The following is a 27,916-nucleotide window of genomic DNA, read 5'->3' as shown; positions in this document are numbered from 1 at the left end:
TAGCTCTGAAACTAATGATAAGGCCTTAAATGCCATCACACAGCTCATTTATTTCTTCACTGTCCCACAGTGCTTCCCAGGTGCTGAAATCCTGTTTGCAAAAATCTCCATAGTCTCTGCCGACAAGCCTCATCAACAGGGTGCTGCTGGTGGCTGTGTTCAGCCACAAGACCCCAGGAGGGTGGTCGCTGTGCCTGGCACACAGCTGGGGAACTGAGGCCCCTAGGGGACATGCCATGTCCCCATGCAGACGGAAAGCGTGTGCCGGAGCAGCAGCATCAGCTGTTGCCTTGCTTTTTCCATGCGTCTGTCCCCTCCTCAAAGCAGTTTAGCAATTTTCTTCGCCTTGATGCCAGTGGCATTACATAAGTGTAAACTGGTTGTAAGATCACGATACGACACATTGATTATCCAGGGAGGCACAAGGCCATAATCAGCCCGAGGAAGGAGAGGCAGGCTGTGCATACACACAAACACACCTAGTTGGATGTATATAAACACACGTGAGCCCCTGGTGTTCCCATTGCAGATGTGCTGTGTGTGGCACATGTCTGCCAGGGCAGGCTAACTACTGCTGCTCATGTTTCTGCATCAGAACCTTTCGGTTTTCCCTTTCGGGCTTGGAGTTACTTCTCTTTTACAAAAATAGCACCACTGGAGGCAGCCTTCCCGATAGGTGGAATAGTTTCCCCTTGAGAAGGAACTGCTGGAAATCCCCTCTCTTGAGACATTTTAACTCTGCCAAAAATGTACAATGGGAGTGACTGCTTTAACTAGCAAGCTGACTTGGATGAGCTAATGGATTTTTCCATCACTAGTGTCTAGTTCCAGGGATTTCCATGAATTGCTGTCAGGACAGAAGAAGGCAACAGATTGCAACTGCGGGATCTGCTGTTTCAGCTCCACTGACACGTCATTCCCTCAGGACACCCAGTGACCTGGTTAATCTAGTTCCTTGCTTCTGACTTCTCCTTGTAAATGATTTATCAACTGGCGTGGATCCCTGTTTGCTTAAGGAGGCGTGTGACGACCTCTCGCAGGCTGGCTGCACAGAGCCACGGCCGCGTTTGGCAGCCGGCTGCTGGCCGCAGCTCGTGACCCTTGGCTGGGGGAGCAGCGGAGGGGCAGAAGAGCCCGGTGGGTGATGTTTATGTGCCTGGCTGGAGGGTGCTGATGATCAAGCTGCAGGCTCAGCAGTGGGAGCACTCACCTAGGACCTGCCTCGGCCCGCTCTGACCCCCATGGTATGAAGGCACGGTGGGCAGAGGGCTGGCACGGGCTGTGGTTGCCCGCCATGGGAGCGCCAGCTGCACCAGAGCCATCCTTGAGGTCCCTGTGCTCCACGGAAGAAATAACGCCAACTTTGATCCACTGCCTTGTCCACAGCAAGGCAGCATCCCTAGGGTGACATCAGTGTCACGTCTGAAGCAGATGCAGCTCCTCATGCGCACACATAGGTCAGTATGCGTGTCACCACACACACAGCGCTGAAGTAAGAAAGAGATGGTGCAGATCTGAACTCAATCAGAAGCCAAGGAGAGAGGATGGAAATAACTCCTGCAAGCCTTACATCCTGCCTTTGTACCTGGGCTAAAGGAGCATGGAAAGAGATCAGATATCACAGATTGGGCACCCTTCTGAAAAACTGTCCATGGGCAACTCCCCGCCTTCCCTCCAGGCCAGTTATTGCCGCTTCCTGCTCTGATTGTTTCAAATCCGGTTATCTGGAGTTATGCCTGTTCTGGCAAATACGGTGCAGCAGAGGGGAGGGACTGTTCCAGCCAGTGCTGTATGCATGCCACAGATCACAGAGATTAGCATGGGAGGAACCGCAGAGATGAGCTGCTTGAGGCAGATAGATGGAAGCTTACAACAGAGCTGCTTAACAATTACAGTCATGAAACCGTAGGACAAAATCTTTATTTTGGGGACACGAGGCCGCGCTGGGTTTCCAGCTGGCAGGAGGCTGTCTTGTAGGAGCAGCACATGGCAGTAAGGTGAGAAGGAAGCCCACCACAGCCAGCCCTCTCCCCAGCAGCACCGTGTCGCACCACCCAAAGGCCACACATCATCAGGAGGGCTGGGCTGCACTGAGGAACCTGCAGCCACATGCAGACAGAGGCAAGGGCGTGTTTCTTCCCGCATAAGGGTGGGTCTGGAGCAGCCTGCAGCTTTCTGGGACCTCAGGGGTGGTCGTTCCTCTTAGCTGACAAGAGTGGAAGTTGCAGCTCCTGTTCCCTTTTTTGGGGTCACACCACTTGATTCTGCCTCAGCAGAAACCTCTGTGTTCACACCCAATGTGGTCCCACTCTGCACCTCCTACAGCAGACCAACAGCACGGAAGGACAGACAGCTGACGGGGTGTGCGAGGGCTAATCCCTCCTCACCAGGAGCACCATAACCACTCTGCTACTCAAGTCACAAGCCCATGTCCCCAGGAACAAGTTCGGTCCAGACTGCTCCCCATGTGTCCCATGAGATCCTCATCATAGTAACAGAGCAGAGAAGTAGGATGGGAGAAGAGGCAGAGGCCAGTGAGTTATCCCAAAATCATATTTTTAACTTTTTAATATGTGTGGACTTATCTGTGACGTAACTGCAGTCTGAATTCCCAACTGCTGATAGACTTGTGAGTTGATAACTCAAAGCTCAGGCTTCAAGCCCAAGCTCACTGACTGTTCATACCACCCGTCCCATACATTGTCTTGCTCTCTAAACAGCAGAGAGGAGTCTGGTCCACGTAGGAAATGTCCTTCCAAGCAGCACAAGTACTCCTGACTCTAACCTCTCGGAATTCAAACACATTTACCAAGGACAGCACAGATGCAAGTGATGCAAGTACAAATCTCCCCAAAAGCATTCCCATGTCCCTAGGGCACTGAAACAAGAGCCAGGATTTCTCATTGACCTCCTCCGTGGCAGATGCACAGGTTTAACAACTACACACTAAAGAGAGCAGCCAGAAACTCTTTGGCGGAGACAGGGCCGGAACTTGCTTCCTCATAGCCCAGGTTGCTTAGAATCATAGAATGATTAAGGTTGAAAAAGACCACTAAGATCATCCAGTCCAACTGTCCACCTATTACCAGTGTTGCCCACTAAACCATCTTCCTTAGTACCACAACTACACATTCCTCAAACGCCTCCAGGGACCGCTTCCAAGTGCGACCTGTCTTTGTTCTGGTCCTGGCAACACAGGGTGATTTTCTGGTCTTTCTTTTGTATATCCGAAAGGGTTTTTAATTTGCATTTTTTACCACAACCAATCACAGATATTTTCATTGAACTGTTCACGCAGAAACCATTTTATTGAGCTGTTCTGGTTTTGGTGTGCTTAAATCACCCAGCTGGCAGAGCAGGCTAGTGCATGACAGAGTGAAGTCACACACCCCTCTGCTGGGTCTGACTGTAGGAGATCCTACCAGGTCAGGTTGCAGCTGCATGTCACGCAGTCATGACATCCAAAGTTACTGTCACTCTTTCAGGAAGACTGGCTCGGGGCTGAGAGGCAGCTGACCACAGTTTCTTATCCAGGTCCCCTGCTGATGAGGCTCAGACTAAATCTGCTGGCAAACTCTAACAAGATTGCAAACAGAAGGACACAGCTATGGATAAATAGAAGTGAGGGGAATAATAGCCTGCTTTTCTTGGACTGGGTCCAATATTCACTAAAGGGATTCCCATGAGCATCAGTAGGATTCAAATCAGAACATAAATTTCTTATAAATTTTCTTCTACTTTATTAAACTGTAAAAACATCAACCTAGCCTCCCCTCCTTCCCCCCAGAAATCACACACACACACACAAAAAAACCCCTAACAACTATTTTAAGAGCTGTTTCCCCCTTTTCTTAAATATTTATTCTCCTTTCTGCTCTTTGTCAGTAGCAGGAAGGCCATACTGCTCTTCTGACAGCTCCATGACCTGACAGTTGCCCACAGTCTGAGCAGTCTGCTTCTGACCAGGTGAGCCAAGCTGCTGCAACTCAGTGCATGAGCACTGGGGGAACATCCAGCTTGCAGGACGGCTATTCACTAAGGGTCCCAAGAGGACATCCTTCCTGTATTGTTATTGACTCCCTGAACTATCAGTTAAAAAGAATGCCACGTTTCTGTACCCTGTGGATGTCGTCTGTCTTCTGTGCGCACACACATCCCACTAGGAGAGGTACTGTAAGTACTGAGGTATTAAAGATGCCAGAGTGGGATTTCAAAAGGGTCCTGACTGCTTTGGATTTCAGTGCAGGTCGGACGTGTAAGCCCCAGGCCTTGCCCCTGGGGCCCCAGCACCTTTGGAATCTGGTTCCCTCAGCTCTCTCTTTGAAAATGGCAGTGAGCTCCCAGGGTATTACCAGGACGGAAAAAGTAAAGACTGTGAGTTCTCAGGAAATATTGAAACGGGGTCAACTAAGTAACGTTTAAGTCAATTAGAAAGACAGTCTGTTAACAGCCTGTTAATAGCTGGCTGAGATGGATTCCCATGATTCCCTGTGCCAGCATCTCTGCTCACACAAGGAAATATTTATGACTCTTCTCCCTCAAAAGCCTGGTTAACCTCATTTAAAGTAGAGAGCATGAAGATAGATCTATCAACATGAGGGACATTAACTCTCCCTTTTTGTCCCCGCGATTAAAAGAGAAAAGAAGACTTCAAACCTTAAAGTGGGAAGTGAATTACCCAGAGTGGCTGCAGATGGGAGCCATTAAATGCCTGGCTGCGTTTTTTTTAATTGAAACAATACAGCAATTTAATATACAAATAGCTCTGGCAAAGCACTGCTCTGGTTCTGAGGAAGTTGGCCACCCCACATCCCACGGGTCACACACAGCAGCACAGCTCGGACCTCCTGCTCCCAGCAGAGCCGCCGGCACCCGGGGCAAGGCGCATCCCTGGGCAGAGCACCACAGCTCCGCCTCGCTTTCCAGACGACTTCAGGAACGTCGGGACGAGTTCCCAGTGGCAGCTCCCGGCCCGTTACCCAGCACAGAGTCCAGAGGGAAGCAAGTCCTTACTCCTCCTTTTGGACAAGGCGACGGGAAAAAACAAACTCAGATGGGTCCCACTGTAATCTTGACTGCCCGCATGTTTTGGTCTGAGCTCCCGAAGTTTTAGGCCTGCCTCTAAGTCTAGCTTTGAAAAGGAAGGCGTTTCTGTATTTTCAGTTTTCTGACGTGTGAGTAATAGGGGTGCCATCTAGAGGCCAAAGCAACTTTCCAGCACATTCCTTCGGACAGGAGTGGCATTGTCAATAACCTCCTCCTCCCACTACCTCCTTATGAAGGAGTTCTCGCTTCTAAATAAAATTGTTTCAGTACAAAGCACTTCTCCATCCACATCCCTGCCCACGGCAGGGGGCTGAAACTGGATGATTTTTAACATCCCCTCCAACCTAAGTCATTCTATGATTCTGTCATCTCTCATTCAACAATTGCAAATTCCGCCTTAATCAATCCAGCTTAAGAATGAGCTCTACAGATAGGTAATCCGTGTATCCACTATAGGAATGAGATGCTGGGAGCACTGCCTCTGTGAGTCTCAACCCCATTCTTCCATCCTGTCCCTGAGCTGAACAGCACCAGCCAAGCTGGGGCAAACTCAATGGGATCCATTCTGGACCCTGCCTTGCATAGAAGTTAGTTGCTGCGAATGTTGTGTGCCATGGCCACACGCTGCTCACTTGTGCTAAAACCTGTGCCCAAGTGGAGCAGCCCATGCAGGGCAGCAGGGAGTGAGGGCCACACTCTGCTGTGCACGCCTGGTAGCAGAGGAACCCCACTCCAATGCTTTGCAAAGCACTTCAAATTTACTTGCAGACTGCCTGCCTCGCACCCCGCACCCACCAATTGCAAAATCCCCTGTTGATATGACTAAGAGTCACGCTCTGCAGCCTCAGCTTTGGGTTCTACCTCTCACAGTCCTGAAATGGGGACAGGGAAGTGCCAGATGCTTTCTGTTCTCCTTGCCCAGGATTCTGTGACCACGGGTGTTTTTGAGTCAGCAGTGCTCAGGGGACCTTTCAGTCAGTGCGATTGCGTGAGTGGCCAAATAAAAACAGACCCAAACGCCATCGGCTCCGCTTACATCAAGGAAAGGGGAAGCAGCTCTTCTACAGCGAGTGCTAGCAAAGTTCTGCAAGTGGTGGCTAAAAATAGGGCTGCCCCCTACAACACTTCCGTCCTGCCTTTGACATGCTCGCAGCTTTCACGTCCCATCAGCCCCGCCATTTCCTCACCCCACATTCGGCATCGCCCCACAGCCCTTCCTGCCCGCGCAGGGCTTTGAAGCAGGGGCAGCTCCCTCATGCCGGACAGCAGCAGCCACTTCCTCTGCTTTCTTCACTCTATTTGTGTGCTTTGGTCACAAGTGAGAATTGGGGTGGGTCCCGGTGAAGGTCTCACCCCAAGAAGACACTGGAAGTCCCAGAGGTGCCAAAGACAAGAAAAGCTTTCCACAGTGGAGTGTTGTCAAGGCTGTTTTTCTCAGTAAATGAAATGATGGAAAGTGTTTCTGTCAATACCTCCAGGACAACATTCCCAAGTATTCGCTTTCAGTTCTGGCATTTGTTCCTGGAGAATCAGGGGCTGAAAATGGCATAAAGCTGCTTCTCGGAATAAGAAGGAAAACAAGCAAGCAATGTAAAGGAGAGGATGCAAAGGGGCCGATGCCTATCAGCAGGCAGGGACACTGCACAGCTGTCAGATGGTGGTCTGTGGAAGATGGCAGCAACGCAGCAGTGTGCCATCAGAGCAGCAGAGCTCCAGTTCTACCAGCCTGCCCGTGAGAAGAGGCACGGGACAGAGGACGAGGCAAGCCCACATTCTCAGGACCATAAGAGGATGGAACAGCTCACCGCCGTGCTGTCAGATGGCAGGAGCTGAGCCCTGGTGGTTTGGGAGCCAGCCTTCTCCTCCAGGCACCTCCTATCTGGCTGTTGTGGCCTCATGCTCTTAGGCAGAGGAATTTGGTCTTAAGGGGGAGCCATTTTGCAGCCCCCAGTTCTGTCCGGGAGTGAACGGAGAGCGCCAACAGAGGTCCCTTGCTGTAAAAGAGCTGATGAGGAAAGAGAACAGCCTGGGCCTCTGCTGGGCCTGAGGGTGCAGCCTCCCTGGAGCCCTGAGGCAGGCAGAGGCTGGCGTGAGCACACAGTTCGGGTTCTGATATGCAGAAAGGCTGTCTCGGGGAGGTTGTTTAGAAAGGGTGGAACAGGAAAGGCACACCTGGGGACAGAGCCCCGGGCAGCCTATTCCCTATTCCTGGGAATAGCTGCCCTGCTGTGAGAGGGCTACTTTGGCAAGGGATGTAAAACAAAGCAATCAGAAAGCCATCAGCTCAGAAGGCACATCCAGAGACACTTTCACCAAACCAAGCCAGAAGTGACTTCCTTGAAGCTTCTTTGTCACCAACCTGCTTGAGAATAGTGGTACCACTGAATGACAATGCTGCTGACTGGAAGCAAGGCCATGGCAGAAGGCTGTCAGCTCCAGTCCTGGGCAGCTCCTGTAGGCACGAGTCTGTGTGTGGGGGTGAGGAAGGTGCCGGGGGAGCCTGGCTCCTCAGCAATTCTTTGATTCGGAAGAGGAGCATTTGCAAACTCTCTGCTACTTCTAAGCCTCAGCAAACACTCTCAAGAACAGTCTGTGAAGGTTTCCTGGGTGGTTGGTTTGTGGTTTTTACAGTTGTAATTTAGTATCTGGATCTTACTTCAACGTCCCCCTCGCTCCTCCCAACTGTTAGTGGTTACTGTGCCTGCTGTGAAGCTGTGCCTGCATCCTCCAGGACCTGCTGAGGAGCTGAGTGACAAACAGGCTCACAGCCCTTGGGTCACCCTGTGGGCCCTCACGGCAGAGGGATGGAAGGGGCACACAGGGGCTGCCACAGATCCTGCGTGAGCAGCACGCACCTCAGCGGAGTGCTGAGGCCCTGCTCCCCTCCTCTTCCTTCCGCCCTCAGCAGGTGAGCATGCCGGAAACCACACGGAGGGAGGAAGGCAGAGTTTCCAGTTCTCTAGGCAGGGGTGCTGCTATGTATTTTCGGTATACAAATATATTTCTTTTTCCACAAGTGATGGTTTGGGTCAGCAGGGCTATTTTAAGATGGGTTTTGCGTTTCCTCCATAAAGGGCCTTTCCTTGAGGCAGTGTTACAGCACCATCTGGTGGGTCCCAGCGAGCCTCGAGCAGCAAAGGGGCCATGCTGCTTGCTGCAAATGGCCGCAGCATTGTCAGCACAGGGGCCGGGACCACGCGGCCCTCTGCAAGCAGAGCCCTGTCCATGGCACACCAGCCCTCAGGCGAGGGCTCTCTGAGATGTGAATATTCCTTAACTCCCTAAGCACTGCCTCATCTGGCCCACAGGCATCTGCAACTCCATATTAAGGCTACAGGAGCATCTGCAGATTTTGACACTTTCAGTTAGTCTGGCAGGTGCTCACAGTCATGAAAAGCATGATCTACAACATCTTACCCATGCCAGCCATACCTGAAGGCCTCTGAAACACAAGGAGAAATGAGCTGCCTTAGAACTGCTGAATGCTAGCTGTTGGGCAACAGAAAATAAGCATGCATGTAGGGTTCCACTGGGCCTGATCTCAGTCTCCAGTGATGCAACTCATGTACACACACAAACACACACAAAATACACTCAGAGCAATTCCTGGTCTAAACTGAAGCATCTACTCTAAGCATGCTGATTCGCATCTTTCTATCTCAACTTGTCACTGATGAATATCCATGCAGCACACAGGTGGGGAAAGAGATTCAACCCTGGTTATGGGAAATTGCCACTATACCACACCAGAGCATCATTCAATCCCAATGAAACTCTTTAATTTAAGCCCTTGTTTAATCTTGAAGAGTGGCTTTTACCTTACACTCTTACCTCTCCCTCATCACTCACTCACATGTAGGCCCAGTAAATCAAGAGCAGTGATCATCCTTTGAACGTCTTGAGCCTACCCAGACCTACAGAGCTGCCACTACCTAGTATTTCACTACCTAGTATTATTTGGAGCTGTTTTAACCCAAACCCCCAGCCTGTTAGGCCATGCCCTTTCCTTTTGGTTCTGTGCAGGACTGGAGCGGCTCCATACATGGAGTACCTGCTGCATCCCCACTATTAACCAATGTGCAGAGCACCTTGCTTGTGTGGCCCCCAGCTGCAACTCTAGTAGGCAGGTCAGTGCCAACCCTGACTGGTAAATTGCACTAAGTTGCACAGTCTGTCAGGCAGATTCCCAGCACTACAGCTCCCACTCAAACCAAACAGCTTCCTGAGAGATGGCTACTTAAACCAGAAGAGTCTGAGTCAGCATCAGTCTGAACAGTTCCCAGCTCCAGGCTGCTTCCCAGCACACGTGGGCAATGCCCACCGCTGCCAGGCACTTGGCTCTGAGGTCTCACCGCTCAGATCGCCTTTCCGTATAAGTTAGCCTTGCCTTCAGCTGCTCTTATTGAAAGGGGTTGCTCCCTGGGGCTGTTATACCTCCTAAGGGACATCAAGATTGTATTTAAAAAAACAACATAGACACACCCAAATGTTGTAGAATTCATAGAGAAATAGACATTACCTACACTATTAAAAATAAACTAATAAAAAAAGAACATATTAAAAAGCAATCCTGAAGCCCCTGTGCATTCCTGCTCATAAAATGAATGGCCAGTGTCCTTCTGCAAGAGTAAGTTCAGAGCTGAAGAGGTGAGGCTGGCAATTACAGTGGCATCTGTTCCCAGCACAAGAGCTACTAGCAGTATTTCCTATGACTATGCTACTTACTCTTGCCTCCACTTCTTACTCTCAAACACCCTGCTGGCCCTGCAACTACGCCCAGCTTTGACTGGATGTATAGAGCTACAAGCAGCTGTTAGGAAACTCATGGGTAAGAATGAAGAGCAGCATCTTGAAAAGAGCTAGAGAATTTACATTATTTACATTATATAAATTATATAACCTTTAAGAGGTAGAAAAGGATGGCAGGGATACTTCATGAAGATGTCTGGTAACCTATTTTGTACCTTTCTCCTCACTCTGAACCACACTTCTATTTCACATCAGTTTTCACATGAACTTTTTTTCTCTTCTGAGAGGAACCAAAGCCCTTCCATGCCCATGCCACGACTCCACAAGCAGCAGTAGCAAGTTCAGCCACCAGATGGCACAAGTCAGATGAACCAGTTCAATGAGGAATTCTGGTCTTTGCTGCAGGCATGTTCCCAGCCTGCTCCTGCCATCTTGCTTTTCAACTCCAGGTCAGCATCCTCAACAACCACCACTTGCTTTGCTTTTCTCACCTGCAAACCACCATCACCTCAACCACACAACTTAAAACAAGTTTAAAAAGCAGAAGACTTTTAATAGTATATATAGCAATTCAAATCTATGGGTAGACTGGGCTTTAGGTTCAGAAATAAGATGCGTTCCTGGTTGCAATCACAACAAAGATTATTAAACTTGTGTATAACCTCGAGGTATATGAGGTGGGGGAGGGGTTAGGAGATAGGGGCATTATTTGGTTTACATTCATCGTAATTATTGCCACTGCTGAGAGAATCAAGAGAACGTTATGGAACAGGGCTGATGATGTACAATAAAAAATAAAAAATGAATAGCAACATTCACAGACTCTATTTAAACTACATGCAAGGTAATCACAAGCACTCAACATCTCCAGTATTGTGCTTGCCAATCTCAAAGGTCCTAGGCTGGGCAATGGACATTCTGGAAGGTTTTTGGCAAGGTCACAAACTTAACAAAGCAACACGGACACTTAAAGACAACTGAGCATATCCCAGCTTTCCCAACAGTGACGCAATGTGAAATCCCTTCAGAAAGTAATTTCTATTTGTTCATTCTGTTTTTTCTGAAGTGTTAGTACGTTCGGATAACAGTATGCCAAACATAATGCAAACATAACGAGCGGTAGCTTGCTACAGTAAAAGTATCTGTCTTGAAGCCTGAGATAAAGAAAGGCAGCATAGGTAATAAAAGAGTTCTTGGATCTGTACTTCAAATATTCCAAATGGTTTTACTTACAGGAAAATCCCAGTATCTTTTGCACGTTTGGCTGTTGGTCCTTCTGCTGAATGGGTGGACAAAATCAACCACACAAACATATCTGCAAGGACAGCAGAGATACTATTATTTGCCATTGATTCAAACAAGTTTCTGAGCCACTGATGGCCACAATACAGTCCTTCCCAGTTCAAGGATCTGATCACTTTCTTGTGGTAACTGGGTTCCGGGTAACATTTCATTTGTTTCCGTAAGGGTACACCTTCAAGTAAGTTTCCTTGTTATCACGTCCCCAAGACTGCTACCAAGTAACATTGCTACACAACATTGTAACGTAAGCCAGAAAAAGGTTTTATTTTACTAGGATTGGTACATTTCAACACACGTAAGACTTTTGAGTTTAATTTACACGTATTTTTTCCAAAAACGCTTCCCTTCTTTAACAATCCAGAAGTTAAAAAAATCTTATTCCAAATTATAAGAACAAACAGTATTTGCAGTGGAAATTTCTATTAATCAAAGCAACTGTGCATTCAGGATATTTAAAGAAATTATCCTCCTTACCCTTTAACATGATTAACTTTTGCTGTCACAACTGACTATGCTTTACCTGGGATTTTTTGCTGCTGTTCTTTACTAAAATAACTTTCTGTTCCATTGAGACTATTGCTAGTCATACACACAATACTCAGTATCATACTTCTTGGTATGAAAACTATGCCACTTTTATAAACATTAAAAACATGGACATGCATACTGACATTTCTGTGCAGTTTTATGGAGTCACCTGTCAAATAAGGCCTCTACATACAATATCACATACTAGTGAATTACTGGAAAATTAGTATAATGGATTCGCAATAACCCTGACACCTGGATGGTATGACTCATCTTAACAGGAAAATCCAGCTTTTATTACTGGTTAGCATTGTATTGATTCACTAGCCAAACGTACAATATTCAACTGGCCAAGGTGTATTCCTGAAAGTCTGTTGCAAATTAAGCATATTACCAAGGTCAATTAAAGCTGGAACTTAAACAGCCTCTTAAGCCAAGCAATGGGGAAAAAAAGTGAACTCTAAACTAAATTCAGCTGGTCCATTCATACTCACACAGAAAAGTAGCCACAGAATTTTAAGGAATAAAATGTATACTTCCTGTTCCTGGACTCCTTATCAAGGACAAAAGATAACATACTATTTTGGAAGTCAAAGGCCTTGAAGGTGGAGGGGAATCTGGGGGCAGGAGAGGGCGAAAGCAGCGTATTGTCTCATCCCATTACCTCAGCATTATGTGTACGTAGTATATCTATAATAGAAACATTTACTAATAGCAGGAAAAATAAACAACAAAAAAAGACTTCCCACTCCAGACTTCACTGAAAGGAGAAAGCTGACAGCCCCTCCTCACAGAGACGGCCTATTTGATGACAGGCACTTTGGCAATGTAAAAGGAGGTTACCTTTCCATCACATTAACTCTTCCCCTCCCAGTTCTCATGTGTAATTTGTCTCAAGTCTTCAAGAAACTTGAATCAAATTAAATGTATTAATACATCTCTAAGAGCAGGTTAACTACGGCTGTGAGCAGAGCTCGACCTAGAACGAGATTTTCTTTTAGAAGAGGAGGGAGATGGGGAAGAAGCTGGCAAGCTGGAGCGGTGACTCTTCTGGGAGTAGCTCTTCTTAGGTGTACGGCTGCGAGAACGAGACCGGGAGCGGGAACGGGATCGAGAGCGAGACCTCGACCTGGACCTGGATCTGGACCTTGATCTGGACCTGGACCTGGACCGGCTGTATGATCTCGAAGATCCTGTAGACTTGGACTTGCTGCGAGACCTCGAGTAACTCCTTGATCGAGATCTGCTCCTGGAGAAACACAATTAAAAGCTGTAGTCTTATCTCCCACTAAGTTTAAAATACTCAACGTCCATTTTAATTCTCAGCTGCTTTGTGCACACAGCACTTCCAGCTGGACATCTGAGCGCTATGCACTGCATTCAGTTACTTCAGAGAACAGCTAAATGTCTATTATGTTCTGAAAAACAGTATCTTCTTAGGCCAAAGACAGCAGGAACTGCTAGTCATAACGTTCTCTGCTACCCTGACAAAATATAACTGCTTAATGAAAGGTGCCTGTCTTTCTCCCTTTCTGCCCTCCCGTTCTCCTGGAGCAGACAAACAACTTTTAGCCATTTATCAACAAAAGTAAAGAAACGAAAATTCCTAACTGTGATATTTATTCTTTCTAGAAACGTCTGTGTGAACTACTTAGTGTTTTTCCACAGTACTACAAAAATCTCTAAAGGCACCAACACCACCACACTTTAAGGCTCAAGAGTTTAGCACAATCCCTCTTTTTCATGGGAAAAAAAAAAAAAAAAAAGTTTCATTTTTAAGAGACTTAAAGAGCTACAGCTAATCTGCTTGGTTTTTTTAAGACTAAATGGCAGAACTGTTTAAGGAATAATCCATGGAAGCTAACATTTTCTTATATTCTCATGAAAAGAGTGCATTTCACAACAATTTTCACAGGTCTGTGAAGCAGCTCTCTAATAAATTAAAAGGATTTTAATGCCAAAATTCATAGCTTGTAATCTTTTTATTTAAATATTATGCTTTATTTTTTAAAATCTCTTATCCTTGTGTGTTCTATATACCTATTTTCAGCAAGTCAGTTCTTACGTAAATCTATTTACAATGCTAGAAAGTGGTTCTCTGCTGTGGTATCTAGCTTGGGGTCAAAGAATTAGATAACTAAACTTTGGTGTGAAAATAACCCAAATACATGCCCTCAGCAGAATTTTACCTAGTCAGGCAACATACCTATGCCTCCTGTGATCCTCAATCAGTTTAATTCTGCGTCCATTCAGCTCAGTGCCATCCAATTTTTCCAGTGCACTCTTCATATCACTGTAAGATGCAAATTCCACAACCCTGTATACCATAAAAAAAAAAAAAAAAAGGAAAAAAAAAGTTACAAAGTTAAAAAGCAAGGAGAATAAGTTTAGGCTTTTTAAAATGTGTTGATTCACAGCCTGATGTTTGATCTTCTCTAAGCTATTTTTTAACTTGATGACGGGGAAATATAACCCTAACAGTCCTATTGCAATTCATATCTTTTACATCTTCTCAGACATTACTGTAACTCTCATCTGCAGTGATGTGATAAAAATCCAAGAAGTTAATGAAACCTGCACCAACTGTGGAAATAATTTTCAGTCCTCCTCTAAACTGCGTTTTAAAGCTGTCCAAGGAATAAAAACTTGCAAAGCCTGCCGCTCCCATTTGGATTTTTAACAGTGAATAAACAGAATCCCCTCTTTTTTTCATCTCTTTTCCTTGGTTATGTTCATTTCTCACAATTCTGCCTGCTGAAACAGCTGCAAGATACTGGTTGATATCTGCCTCAGATATATATAATCATTTATGAAATAATTCTGGTAAGTAGCTAAGACTACAAAACCCAACGGTTGACTTTTCTCCCTTCTCTTTCTGTTCTGACATTGGCTTTGTTCTCAAGAGAGATGGAGTTCAATACTACTTCTGAGCTCCTATTTATTGACAGGTTTATTATTTTTAATTGGAGAAATTTCAGCCAGTTTAAGACAGACTATGTAGCTACATTTTGTTTCTTTTTGTATTACAGAACAATGATCTTGCTTTCAACAATTTCTATTTTTGTATACATTTATAGACAAACATGAACTTACCCTTCGTTCCTGTTGTTTCTGTGTGCATCCACATAGGTGACCTCCCCTGCTTTTCTCATGACATCTTTCAAGTCCTGCAGCAAAAGTTATCATTTCAGCCTTAAACAGGACACAGAAGTCAGCTAGCAACAGATAGTATCCTCTTAGAACTTTCTCCTCGAAAACTGCATAATGCTTTACTTTCTCTCTACATACACTAGAAAAATCAGTTTCTGAAACTCAGTCTAGGTAACAGAAGCTATACATTGAAAGAATCTCTCACTCACAACTACGCAGAATAAAATATTGCTTTTAAAATAGTCCTGCATCACAAAAAGAGCTGTTATGGGAACAGTGCAATATTTAAAACACTAACATATACATTGTATCAGAACTACACCCCACAGAAAGCAACACAGTATTAAATGCAAGTTTTCACTCTGAGGACAAATGGCCCAGTTAAATGAATTTTAATACGCTCAGACAAATTCATTCTATATGCTCTCCTCCCCCAACTTCACAATAAAATTAAATGCAAATAGGTTTAACTAGTATACAAATAATAACTTTACAAGAGGATTTCTTTCCTTAGATGTCACTAGAATATTCCATCACGCTACAGTGCCATGTCAACAGACACCCTTGCACTTAACAGAGGCTGAACTTGCAGGCACTATGACATTACTTGCTCCAGAGCAGCATAAAGCACAAACACAAAAGGTCACTAAAAATCTAAACATTTGTGTAGCTTAAAACAGTACTGTTGCCAAACTTATCTGGTATTTGACAGCCCCAGACTACTTACCGCAGCTCGCCACAAGTGGCAGATGATATAAGGTACCTTAAGCAAAGAGTTGTCTGTCCAATACCTAGCTGGCCAAGAGGAACTCTCTTACATGAGAAAGGCAGACTGATGGCTCATAGCAATATGCTTCACGGAGGTACCAGAGGCCCTGAAAGCACTGGACATAGTCTCCAGAAGTGGCTAAAGAACCCGAGGATGATCTGTGCTAGCCAATCGAGATCAAACCCAGGCAAACCAAGATCTAGATCGCCAAAAAACAGGAGTGTCATAGGAACCAAAAGGAAAATTCAGAACAGGCCAAACCCTAATTTCAGTCACTAGAAAACCCCCAAATCTTTGCTTCTTTCTCCTCCACACAAGAAAAATGAGGGTTAACCAAATCAAGGTTGTTAGAAGAGGTTCAAAACACACTTGGTTAGAAATACACTTGAAGAAGGAAAGACTAGAAAACAAAAAGCCAAGAAAAACTTTAGAATATTTGCCACAGGATATAGGAAGGCTCAGTTTCAGTTCATCTTTTTAATTAGAATTCAATAGTTTAATTTTAAAAACTGGCACAAGCAAACTAGCAGATATTTCCCTTGTTTCATGTGTGCTTCTAATAAAGAAACTTTATTTTAATAGCAAATGAAAAGTGGACCCAAAGTAATACACCAACCTCAGCATCTTTAGCCCAATTTAGAGGTAAGAGCAACATTTTGCTCTGCTGAAGTCAACAAAGGTTTAACCAGACCAAGATCAGTCTATCAAGAAAAATTTTAAAAATGTTAAACTACATCATTATTTTCTGATTTAAAAATGTTAGTTTTTAAAATGGGGGCACCCTTGCCAGAGTTGACACAATACGTGGAATCCTAAAGAGCATCATCATGAATTGTCATTTGTGATAGCAACATCAATGTGATTAAGATGCCAAAATTGTTACTCAGAAGAGACTAGTGTGCAAGATCCATAGAATATCTGATATTATGAGGGGAATATTTTAAAAGTTATCTAGTTTTATTTAGCAACAACAAAAAATAGTAATAGAATGGCCAAATTTTATCCTAAGTTTGCTGTTCTGGTTCACCTTAAACAGCACCAGAACATCTTAGCATCAGAAGAAAATAAACATAGGACAACCATAAACAGGAAGTGCACATATTAAAATTACATCCTTACATAACATAGATCTAATTTTCCCAACTGCTTGAAAATAGATGCAGAAAAACTGAGAGCCACTGGAAAGCTCTGAACATGTAGAAACGCATTTACTAAAATAAGGAGGATTCTGACAGAACAATCTACTATGTATGAAATTACCTACTGACAAGATAGTCAGCAGTTTAGAAAAGCTGATCTGAAGCTGGTTTTTTGTGGTGGTGTTTTGCCATTTTGTTTTTTAATATCTCAACACAGTAATTTTTTTAAAGGAGGCAGAAGTTCTCAAAGCACAGGGATCTGCACAAACCAAAGATGAAACCATGCACATAAGGTTTAAACTGGTTCCATATCAATTGTGGCTGCTAGAAGCTAGAAGGGATTAGAAAGGAGTAAGAATGCTCCTACTGTTAATGTATTACATACTTGAATCTGCTGTGTAAGTAGCAGAGCTAAAAGAAGTTAAAAGGCTGCAGTCAGTAGGAAAACAGTACAGCTTCAGAACAAAACAAGGCACATGCATTTTAGGTTCAAACCACCTCTAGGCAGGAATCAAGAAGTAAAGTCTCTTATGGTAACATATGTATATATAAAACAGTCATTAAAACGTTTATTTTGCATCCTACAGAATCACTACTATGAAATCTGTATTGGGTGAGCTCCAGTCTAAAACAGTAAGTATACATAAAGCCATTATAAATATTTGCAAGTAAAAGAAAGTTACAAAAGAGTTCATTTTTTTCCAAGTTATAAACTTAACAGCATTATAGGATTTACACTCTAACACTATTCTAACTTAGTCCTCCAGTCTCTACTATCATTTTCAAATATTGTTTTGTTTGTTTGCTTAATAAAAACTCACATGCATAATTGCATGTGAATAACAGAATACCCAGAAGTAATTTAGATTGGATTCACTTACTCATTACATCAACTCAGAAGTTGCCTTTTCAGTTATTTGGTTGTCATGGTTTTGTTTATACACATAACACAACTGGTACACATCTTGGTACAATTACAAGCTTTCTGTACCTATCATGCAGAAGAACAAACCTAGTTTTGCCATTTATCTGTACCCAAGCTCTTATGGCACACATCAGCTGAGCTCCAGGCAACAAAATGGCCTTCCATGTGGACTTCCCTGCAAGATCAAGTCTTGGAGCATTCAACACTTTCTATCACATTTGTCAGTACACTATTTAGGTCTGTTTACTTAGAGAATATAAAGGTTAATGAACAAGACTGAAATGCACTTGCCATTCACCGTATGTAAAAAGCATCTGCTGGTATGCCCTTAAAAACCACACTTTCTATATAGACTGCATGCTATCTAAAACAAGTGAAGAAATTGAATGTGCAGTTATTCTGTCTCAAAGCCAGCTAGGAAAAAAAAAAAAACAACAACAACAAAAGGGAAAACAACAGAAAGCTGCAAAAGATGATTACTGAAAGGGATTATTTTTAGTATCTACAGTAAGCACACTTTACACAGTAGCTTTCTTAAGACTTTCTTTATTAATGATGCATTACGACTTCTCAGTCGTGCATCACATTACAAAGATATTGTGTAAAACAGAGGACCATAAATTTTGTTCAGAACAAAGACATGCACTTCTAAGTAGAAGAATACAAAAGGATGCCACGGTTTGAATAGATGTAATTCTTCTAAAATTTAGAAAAATTCTAAAGTCTTTCAAAGTTCTATCAGTTGGCAAATATGTGTAAGCACAAATAGATTATCAACTATAAAATCTATTTACTGAACTATTTACACAGCTTTGAAACTCAAGACTTGCTTTGAACACTGACTTTATCACTGATTTTTTTGCCTACTTTCTTATTTATAATGAATATTTATGATGGCTTTAATACAAATTTCAGCTGAGAGCAGTAACTTGCAGGGTAAGAAAACAAAGTGTAAAAAAAGAAGATAAGATGATAACTCACCTGCCAGCTGATACGGGATGAAAGGTTTTCAACTATGATCCTGTGTTCAGTACGAACAGGCGGTCCATACCGGCTAGAAGAGTTCAGAGAGAAAACAAACATCAAACCTTCAGTGTAAGGGATTTAGAACTTCAGACATTAAATATTTTCTGTATTTTGCTGCAAGAATTGAGTCAAGCATTTCCCTTGTTGCTGGACTGCAGATTTGATTCTCCCTAGTCACAAACATAACTAAGAGTCCTCTACAAGAACAGAACTGTAACTAGGGGAATAAAAAGGATTTTGATGATGAATTTTATGCAAATGCAGTCAATATAGCTGTCATTCTTCTAGATATACTGAAATATGTGCATAATAAAATGAAAGTACTTTGAAGAGAATTAGTTTAATTTGGGTAGGCATCTTAATTTGTGCTTCTAAATGCCAAATCACTTGTGAACAGTTATTTACGCCATCACGATCTATATTCAGTGTTCTTGTGGATAGAAATACTTATAAGGACCCTCTCAAAAACAAGAATGTGGCTTAAAAATATTCAAACTGAAAAGAACAGCAAGACATCTGGAGATACACTGCCCTCGCAGTTGTTGACCATAATCCTAGTCGTTCCAAAGGGATCTGGGAGCTATGGCAAACATACACCAGCCTTTTGGTAAGTAAAGCAGGATTCTAACAATGGCACTACTTCATACTGCTACAAAGATTTAAGAATTAAGAATGCTGACCTTAGAGCAAATTGTTCTTATCTTCTCCTCCCAAAAACCACAATCCTAAATCGTGTGTACGGATTTGTACGCTGAAGCATAGGCAATTTCATTTCAGTGCATACCTCAAAGTGTCCCAATTTATTTCAGAACATCCAGATCTTCAAGGCATTTAAACAGGTCCCAGAGTCCCAAAACTGGCAGGCTGAGATTCATCTTTCCATTATTGCAAACTGAAGCCTCTTCCTGGCTTCCTGCATGTCTGGCACTGGCAGTCTGACACAATGAACATGACTACAACGTCAGATGCCCACGGCCTTCAATCACGCTTCCTACTTTAAAAGTCCACTTTTAGTCTGGACCTCAGATAAATTATACCTCATCAAGGTTACTGCCGCTGAAGAAAACACAATCTAATTAGCATACTTGCATATGCAAATTAGATGTTCCAGACACTGGTTTGTAACTGGCTTTGAAAGAAATGCAGAGGTTTTTGTCAATTAAATCTTTCATACGCTGCTCTGTGCAGGCCACAGCCACAACTGTTTATACAGAGTAAATTACCTCATGCATATTTACTTTGGATGGGCAGACATAAAGCACAGACATGTGCAGTGCAGTTCTTCTGTGGAATATATGTGCATCTAATGAATGTCACAAAATCCACTGCAACATGGCAAAAGATTCACCACTGGTTTAATTCACTGAGAATAAACACTTCCATGAATACTCTGTCCACTACAGGTATTCCAGATATGAACTACACCCGTTTCTCAGATTCCCCTGTTGACCAAAGACTCTCTTTCAGCAGGGAACCTGTCCAGTCACCAAACATGGTATTTAATTGCTTCTGCATGTGCTAATTACCTTGAAAACTGGTCGTGCTTCTGAAATGCCATTCCTTTTGTATGTTGTGCCAAAGTAAGCATTTTGATAACCATACAACTGGAAATGTGACAGCTTGGTTAGACAGTAAATACCTTGAAGAACTGCTGCTTTACAATCATTCTACTTAGCCTGTAAGCTCATTTTAATGACAGAAGCCTCAATAGAGCAGCTCTGGCATTTTCCTCAACTTAGTGTTAAGTCAGGCAACCCCACTGCAGCATTATCCCTCCACATCATTTACGCAATGGTAGGAAACGAGACCAACGCCCACAACACGGAGAGGGAGCTTTTCCAAAGATGTGTGTGAATCTCCATTAAGCCAGTTAAACCGCTTTAAAGACCGCATTCTTTTTTCATTCAGAGGAAGTAATGGATCTCCAGTGTTGGAGAACATAAAATCTTTTCCATGAAGGAACACAAAGAAAACAGTGCTGGATCCCCAGCTCCAGCTACCAATACAAAATAGCACTGCAGTACACTTCTGTTTGAGGAAACAGACCACCTACCTAGATCCACTCTGCGAGTAATAACTGAAACGCTGTGCGAATCTGCCCCTTCCTCTTCTGGCTCGAGCATGCTCAATCGTGACCCTTATGATAGCAACAGAACAAACAAACAAAACAAAACGCATACTTTTAAGTATTTGACACTGACTGAAATATTTCCTAACTGAAGCACATGTGAACAAACAAGAAGCGTCTTGCCCTGACAAGCAATACTTAATAATACAGACATCAGCCTTCCTTAAAGAGGCAGAACAGTAGTGTTCTCCTGCCTCATTCATCTCCCTCAGACTTTCATGAAAATGGTCATGGGTCTGTAATTCAGGTTGATTTACCAAATTTAATTGAAACAGAGCCCAAAATTAATCACAGAGTGAAAAAAATAGCAAAAAGAGCTACAGTGACCTAATAACCTAAAAACAGTTTCCACAATCAAAACAAAAGTTACTGTTAACATTGAGGGCTGCTCTGAAAGTACTGTCTCCTGTTTTATTATGTCAGCTCATGACATGAGAGGCAGATGCTGGTGGTATGGCAGCAGAGGCTGAACCTTCCCACCAATATTCCATGACATGTTGTTGCTGTGTGACAGATGGCAGCAGAGGGGCAGTCTGACAGAATGGTGTCTGACGTGGAAGTGCGGATGAAGCAAAGGTGTGTCACTGAATTCCTCCATGCAGAAAAAATTGCATCCGCAGAATACTCATCAACACTTGTTGAACATTTATGGAGAGCAGCCAGTGGATGTGAGCACAGTGAGGCAGTAGGCAGTGCATTTCAGCAGTGGTGACAGTGGGTCATCTCTGCCAATGCAGATTTTTGCAAGCATGACACGCAGTTTCTCGTTAAACGCTGGCAAAAATACATAGCCAGTGGTAGTGACTATGCCAAAATACAGTGCTTTGTAGCTGAGAATTCGCTCTATTAAATAGTATTATTGCACTCTTTGCATCTGCTGCAGTTTCCATGGAAATAATAGGAGGCACTATTTTTGGAGTGACCTACATATAATCACTATTGTCTGCCTACCTGCCAAAGGGGAACACTCCAAATGATAGGAGGATTACCATCAACTTCTTTTCTGAAGCCAACAGATTCAAATGAATCTCTTCAGATACAGTTATGGAAGCTGTATCCCATCTCAGAGCCACAACAACCAGGTGTGAGCAGGAGTTAACGTGCCATATCTAGATACAAAATACTTATGGGAAAATAGTCAAGCTTACCTTTCATCACACAACTCTTTTCCATTCAGTTCATAAATTGCATCATCAGCATCCCTGTGGTCTTCAAATTCCTACAAAAGACATGGGAATAAACAACCATTTTCCACTCATATTGTACTAGAAAATATTTCTTTATAAATGTGCAATTTTTGCTGCAAAAACTTTGAACAAGGAAGTGGACTCCTAATACAACTGAAAACCCAAGATGTTCCCATCTACAAGCATTTCTTCTGCCTCTACCCTGCACACTTCTTTTGCCTCCCTAAGCTATTTCAGTACAGCTATTTATGGGATCTATCTAAAATAAAATAAAACGTTCGGTTTATTACAGAAATATCTAAAATACATTTTTGGTCAGGAGCAAGGGGATTTTAAGGGATATAGTTTTAAATCACAGCCCTACATGCAGGGAAGTACTATATAACAGCTTGAGCTGATCCAATTGCAACCAAAAGCAGGAGAAATGCATACTTCCAAAACCTTCTTAAGAATCCTTACTGAATTGGCAAAGAAACGGTAAGCCAGAAATAAAGAAAAAGCCCTTATGATTTTCTTCTAAGCTAATTCTGCACATTGATCGGGAAAAATGGTTCTTGTGTAAGAAGAGTAAGAATGATAAATCCCTCTTCAATACTGGCAATCAGTCGTCGGAATCAGCTACGATGTGCAATTCCCTAGACTGCAGGGATGGAATTTGCTGCTTCACTTTTGGCAGCAATGCTGCTTTAGTCAGCTTGAGTAGACCCTGCCCACTATCCAGCCCGCTGCTTCTTGGCAAGGCTGTTTGTACTGCTCTGCAGGAAACTAGGTCAAGAAATGTATCCAGATGAAAAACTGCACACTTGCTGCAGGGGGGGGGTAGGGGGGGCTGAAAAGACTGTTATTTTTTAAATACATCAACTTCTCAGGTAGGTTTATTGTGTGGCTGAGCAACTGTGGTAAATGCCATGTGAGGACAAGGGAAGAAAGGGAAGAAAGAAAGCAATAAGAACAAACAGTTGGACAGGGATTGCTTAAATAAACAGAACATCACAGATGGAAAAAAAAAAAAATCACAGAACTGCAGCTCAAGAGCAATGAACAGCAGAGAAAGAGCTTCTCAAGTCGAAGAAAGCATCTGCTAACTACAAACAGCTTTTCCAGAAGCAACACTGGCTTCAGCTTTCTTCTTCGTTTTGCACTGAAATCTGCTTCATGGCACAATCCTGTAAAAATGATGAAGACATTATCTTGGGAAAAATCATTTAGGCTCATCATTTAAGAGCATCAGTAGTTAGCATCTACATCTCTCACTAATTTCAGCTAATTTCTAAAACAGTGAATGCCTGCAAGTCTATCTAGCTTTAAATACTAGCTTTATGTCCTGAAATTTGAAAACATTCTATATTGAAATCTACAGAAAAAGCAAATATAGTTTATATATAGTTTTTAATCAAGAAATGATTCAGATTAAAACATATTTTGTATTTTAACATTCAACAATGTTGAATAAGAATTGTTTTTAATATATAAAAGGTTTTATAAATGCAGATTTTTAAATAACCAAAACAAAAGTTGAACAGCCACAGCTGGAGTATCTCAAGGGCTAATACTATTCAATGCTTTTATTAATGATCCGGATGAAGAGCACGAATGAACCCTTACCAATTTTGTGGGTGACACCAAACTAGAAGCAGGAATAGATAAGCCAAATGGAAAAACCACCACATAGAAAAGATTGTGCCAACAAGAATTGAAAGCTTTAACAAAGGTAAAATATAAAGTCATGCACCTGGCACAGATTCGTCCTAAGACACAATACAGGCAGGGGTCTGAGCAGCTTGGTTATAGCTCTGCAGCAATGGACATGGGAATCCTCAGAGAGTGTAAGCTAAGTGTGAGTCAGCAGTATAGCCTCACAGCAAGGAAAACAAATCATGTCCTGGGCTGCACTAGCAGATCAAGGGATGTGTTTTTCTGCCCTACTTGGCACTTACTTGGCCACACCTGAATGCTGTGTCCAGTTTTGCTCTTTCCAGTTCAAGAAATACTTTGAAAAATTGGAGCAGGACTAGCAGAGGGCCACCAAAGCTGGTAGTTTTATGAAGGAAAAAAGGTTGAGGGAATCGTGTGCATTCAGCCTGCTGAAGAGAAAGGTCAAAGCGGATCTACTTGGTGTCTTCCAATACCTAAACAGTCACATGGGTGCACAGGACAAAAGGCAAAGAGCACAAGGTACACATTGGGGAAAGTTTCTTTCAGATGCAAGAAAAAAATATCCCTCATCATCAGAACAATTAATATTTCTGAGAGTTACGGCACAATTATTCAATCTTATCACTGAGTTCTGAAAAGAAAATGCCATTACCAGGGATCCAAAGAAAGGAAGGAAGGTTGGCTGACTCATGTACAGCAGTTGAACAGACTTTTTCCCTGAATAAGCCAACAGCCCCACCCAAAAGAAAAAGAGGAGAGATGCCCAGGGAAAGGCAACAGAGAAACAGTGGCACGTGGAAAAAATCCAAAACCCTCACACTCAACTCTTAGAGCAGCCATCTACCGCCAGATATCAAGAGGAAAGTAGTTGACTGCCAGTAAGCAAAAAGAAATACCTCATAATGTGGTGCACTCAGGAACTGGTATGTGTAGGAGTTAAGAGGCAATATTCATTTGAAGCATAAGTAGACAAAGACTATTTCTTTTTCTTTTCCCATAGCTTCACACAAGGGAATGATCTTGGCAGAACGAACGGCATGAGAGTATGTATGTCACTGTATGAGGGTGGCATAAACCTTCCCAGCTGGAATACAGCACCAGAGAATGGCTCATTCTCAGAAGATAAGAAGCATGCGGATCCACAGCCAGCTTGTAAAGATTCAGACAATAGCTTTAGGTACCCAGAGGTAGGAAAGTAAGACCCATTAAACTGTGTGCTTCATTTAGTAGTCTGAGAGACACATATGCTTTATGGACATACACTGATGGTGAATACACCTACCTTTAGCTGAGTGACAGTTAAAGCTGTGCTGCTTAAGTCCAGCAAGCAAGCAACTATTACACACTCAGTCTTAGCTAACTACCTTGCTTTTGTGTCAGGTCATTACTTAGAGATATGACCAAAGAAACCAGAAGCAAAACAGAAATAGAAGTGAAGCCATAAAGACTTCCGCAGGTCAAGAGAGTTGAGTTCTATGATGCCATAACAGACTATATATACTGTCTTCAGAAATAAGGGATGAAATCTAAATCCCACAGAAGAATGCATTCTATTCATAATGCATTTAATGCAGCTAGAACATTCTGAAGACTTTGAGCAAAACCTGGAAGAAAATAAGAAACGTAACAGAACGAGAGAAAATTAATCACATCACCTGAAAAGCAATGTGAAACAAACATCGATATTTTCCATTTCCCATTGGAACTATTATTCCCTCAAGTATTTGCCCTGCCTTGACTCCAACCTAGCAATGTTAGTGCCTCCAAGCAGGAGAAAGTAAGGTATTACTTACCACAAATCCAAATCCATTTTTTAGATGGATTTCTCGTATGCGTCCATATCCTTTGAAGAACTTCTCCACATCCCGCTCCCGAGCACGTGAGCTTAGGTGCCCAACGAAGACACGGCAGCCACTCATCTTAAGTGTGATGCTACAAAAAAAAAAAAAAAAATCATTGCTAATCAGACTAACAAACTTAGAGTGATGAAGATTGCATTCACATCTCAGAAAGCTTGGTTAAATGGAATTTGATTGTATCATCCTCCAAGTATCTGTGTTAAAAACCTGGTTCTCCTCTATAGCCAGAAATGTGACAAATTCCTGTCTTGCTGATTTTCAGCAGAACCTGTACAGAACTCCCAGTTTTGTTCTTTTCCCTCATATAACTTAAAGTCCTCTGGTAGCTGAATTAATAGTTTCACTAGCTGTTAGACTAGTGAGGCTTTTCCACCAGACCATAAAGACAAACAAACAAACCGACCCATTCCATAAACTCTAAGATGAATTTACAGGGCTAACAGTAGTTAAATACAAAAAATAAAAAAGAGCTAATCACTGGGATAGCAACCTCATAAAAGAATGCCAAGCTCTTGCTTTCATCTGAAAGGACTACTGCAATTAAAGTTATATTTGTGTTCAGAAGATAAATAGGAGTGATAAAATTATCTCAATTTGCACCGATCATACAATCCTGTTTTCAACAGTCTCTCAAGTTATGAAGAAGCTTTTAGTCGTGATAAGACTTCAACAATTGCAACAAGAAAGGCTATTCTGCATATTCAGATTTTGAAAACTATCTGCTGATCTAAGGTAGATCGTTTGAGACCTCTTGTGGAAGTCACATCGTTTGCCTTGACTATATCATCTTTTCAGTGCAAAGGCAGCCTCAGTCCAGGACTCCAGATGTGACAGCATGCATCCTTCTTGTTGTAATATTGGTGTGCTGATCCAAATAGTTAAAAATTAACTAGGAAGGACATGAACAAATGTGAAGTTCATGTGATTTACAATTTTTTCATTTCTTGTGACTAGAAAATTGTAATTATCTGGCTCACTCAGTGAGTGTGCCGTCGCACAAAACGCAAAGAACATAAGCCCCAGGGAAAAGAAATACAGCTTGTATCTTAACACTGGGCTGCAGAGCAGACAGAACACCCCGCCAACACACCAGGTCAGCAACATAAGGACACTGGTTGCAGCGTTTGAGGTTAGCGTGGCTCACATTCTGCGCTAACGCCCATTAGGCTTCTACTGATGGTGAGTTTATTCACTTGTCTTACTGTGCTGCCGGAGAAACGCCTGCAAGGAGGTTACTGGCCTTCTGCTGGGAGTAAAGCACAACTGCACCTATCCGGATCAGTCTGAAGTGCCAGGGATGCACGGCCCGTGACGACAGCTCTCCACGCCACAAGCACGCAGGTCCCCCGCCAGGGCCACCCGCCCTTTGGAGCCCCCTCGGGCTCACAGCAGCTGGGGCGGGGTCAGCTCGGTCCCCGCTGCAGCTCTCCACGCAGGGTCAGCAGGGGAAGGCCGCACTTACATAACAGCAACCGCCTGCCAGAAAGCACGGCAAGAACCGGCATTGTGGCAACGGCACTCGTTTGAGGAACAAGCGGGATGCGCCCGATTAAAACGACCGCGTGACTACCGCTCGCTTCTTCAGCTGTAGAACACAACGGGCGGACGAGCCGAGACTCAAGAGGACGGGCGGACGGTGCAGGCCGCCTAACGCGGTGCCGCAGGCAGCGCTTGAGGAGCGACACGTCCGCCGACGGGGGGATCGCGGCGGTCCGACACCGGCACGGACACCCGCGCGTCGCAGCGCCTCACGCGTCGTTCCCGGCACGACGCGCCGCGGCCGCTCACCGATGACGGCTCCCGCGATGGCACGCGCCAGTGGAAAAATACCGGGGGCGGCCGGGCCCGCAACGGGCTGCATCGCAACGGGCCGCGCAAAGAGCCCGGGACCGCGGCGCGCCCCGTGTGCGCCGGGCCCTCCCTCCCGCCCGGCAGCGCCGCCCGGCCCGCCGCCCCGCCGCCGGCTCCGCGCTCCCCTCGGCCGGCCGCGATCCGCCGCCCTGCCCCGCCCCGCCCGGCCGCACGAACGCGCTGCGGGGGTCTCGCGGCCCGCCGGCGCCGCGCCGCCGCCCCCCGAGCGCCCGCTCCCCGCAGAGGCCTCCCCCGGCGGCTCCGCTCCCTTCCCCTCCCCCCCCCCTCCCGCGGCCGGCGGCGCCGCGAGGAAGGCCGGGCCCGTCCCCGCCCCGCGGAGGCCGCACGGCGCACGGCCCGGCCTCGAGGAGCCCGCTCGCGGCCCTCCGCCCGGCCCTCCGCCCCGCGCCTCCCTCAGCCGGGCGGGAGCGGCGCCGCTCACCGTCGCCGGGCGCTGAGTCGTGCGGGCCGTGAGGAGAGAGAGCGCTCTTCCCGGCCGCGGCGGCAATGGCTGCCTCGTTCCTACGAGAGACCAGCAACGCCGCGCGCCCCCAACGGATGCTGCGCAACCGCCGACGTCCGACTCCAAGTCCCGGCGTGC

General features: G+C 44.3%; 1 protein-coding gene across 2 annotated transcripts; it reads right to left on the bottom strand.

The window, feature by feature from the left end:
• Nucleotides 1-11,334: 11,334 nt before the first annotated feature.
• On the bottom strand, nt 11,335-27,916 carry LOC116229279 (serine/arginine-rich splicing factor 5-like). Of its 2 annotated transcripts, none has more exons than XM_031593671.2 (8): nt 27,758-27,916; nt 25,399-25,537; nt 21,911-21,981; nt 20,688-20,771; nt 18,590-18,662; nt 14,719-14,792; nt 13,832-13,942; nt 11,335-12,874 (listed from the first exon to the last, which is right to left on the bottom strand). In XM_031593671.2, the coding sequence occupies exons 2-8, from the start codon at nt 25,522-25,524 to the stop codon at nt 12,577-12,579; spliced, it is 837 nt and encodes a 278-aa protein (XP_031449531.1). In that variant the 5' UTR covers nt 25,525-25,537; nt 27,758-27,916; the 3' UTR covers nt 11,335-12,576. The 2 variants fall into 2 exon arrangements, with proteins under 2 accessions (XP_031449531.1, XP_031449532.1); XM_031593672.2 differs by lacking the exon at nt 27,758-27,916 and adding an exon at nt 26,667-27,301.

Source organism: Phasianus colchicus, chromosome 5 (genome assembly GCF_987193195.1).
Source record: "Phasianus colchicus chromosome 5, bPhaCol1.hap1.1, whole genome shotgun sequence".
NCBI classification, from domain to species: domain Eukaryota; kingdom Metazoa; phylum Chordata; class Aves; order Galliformes; family Phasianidae; genus Phasianus; species Phasianus colchicus.
Note: the sequence above shows the minus strand (reverse complement) of the source record. Positions and strands in the feature narration are given on the sequence as shown.

Bases quoted from the DNA above. Each gene is read 5' to 3' on its own strand.
- LOC116229279 (XM_031593671.2), bottom strand. From the start codon at position 25,524: ATGAGTGGCTGCCGTGTCTTCGTTGGGCACCTAAGCTCACGTGCTCGG. The intron at 21,982-25,398 runs GTAAGTAATACC...TGTCTTTTGTAG, and splicing joins AAAATGGATTTGGATTTGTG to GAATTTGAAGACCACAGGGA. The intron at 12,875-13,831 runs GTATGTTGCCTG...GTGTTTCTCCAG, and splicing joins GAGGATCACAGGAGGCATAG to GAGCAGATCTCGATCAAGGA.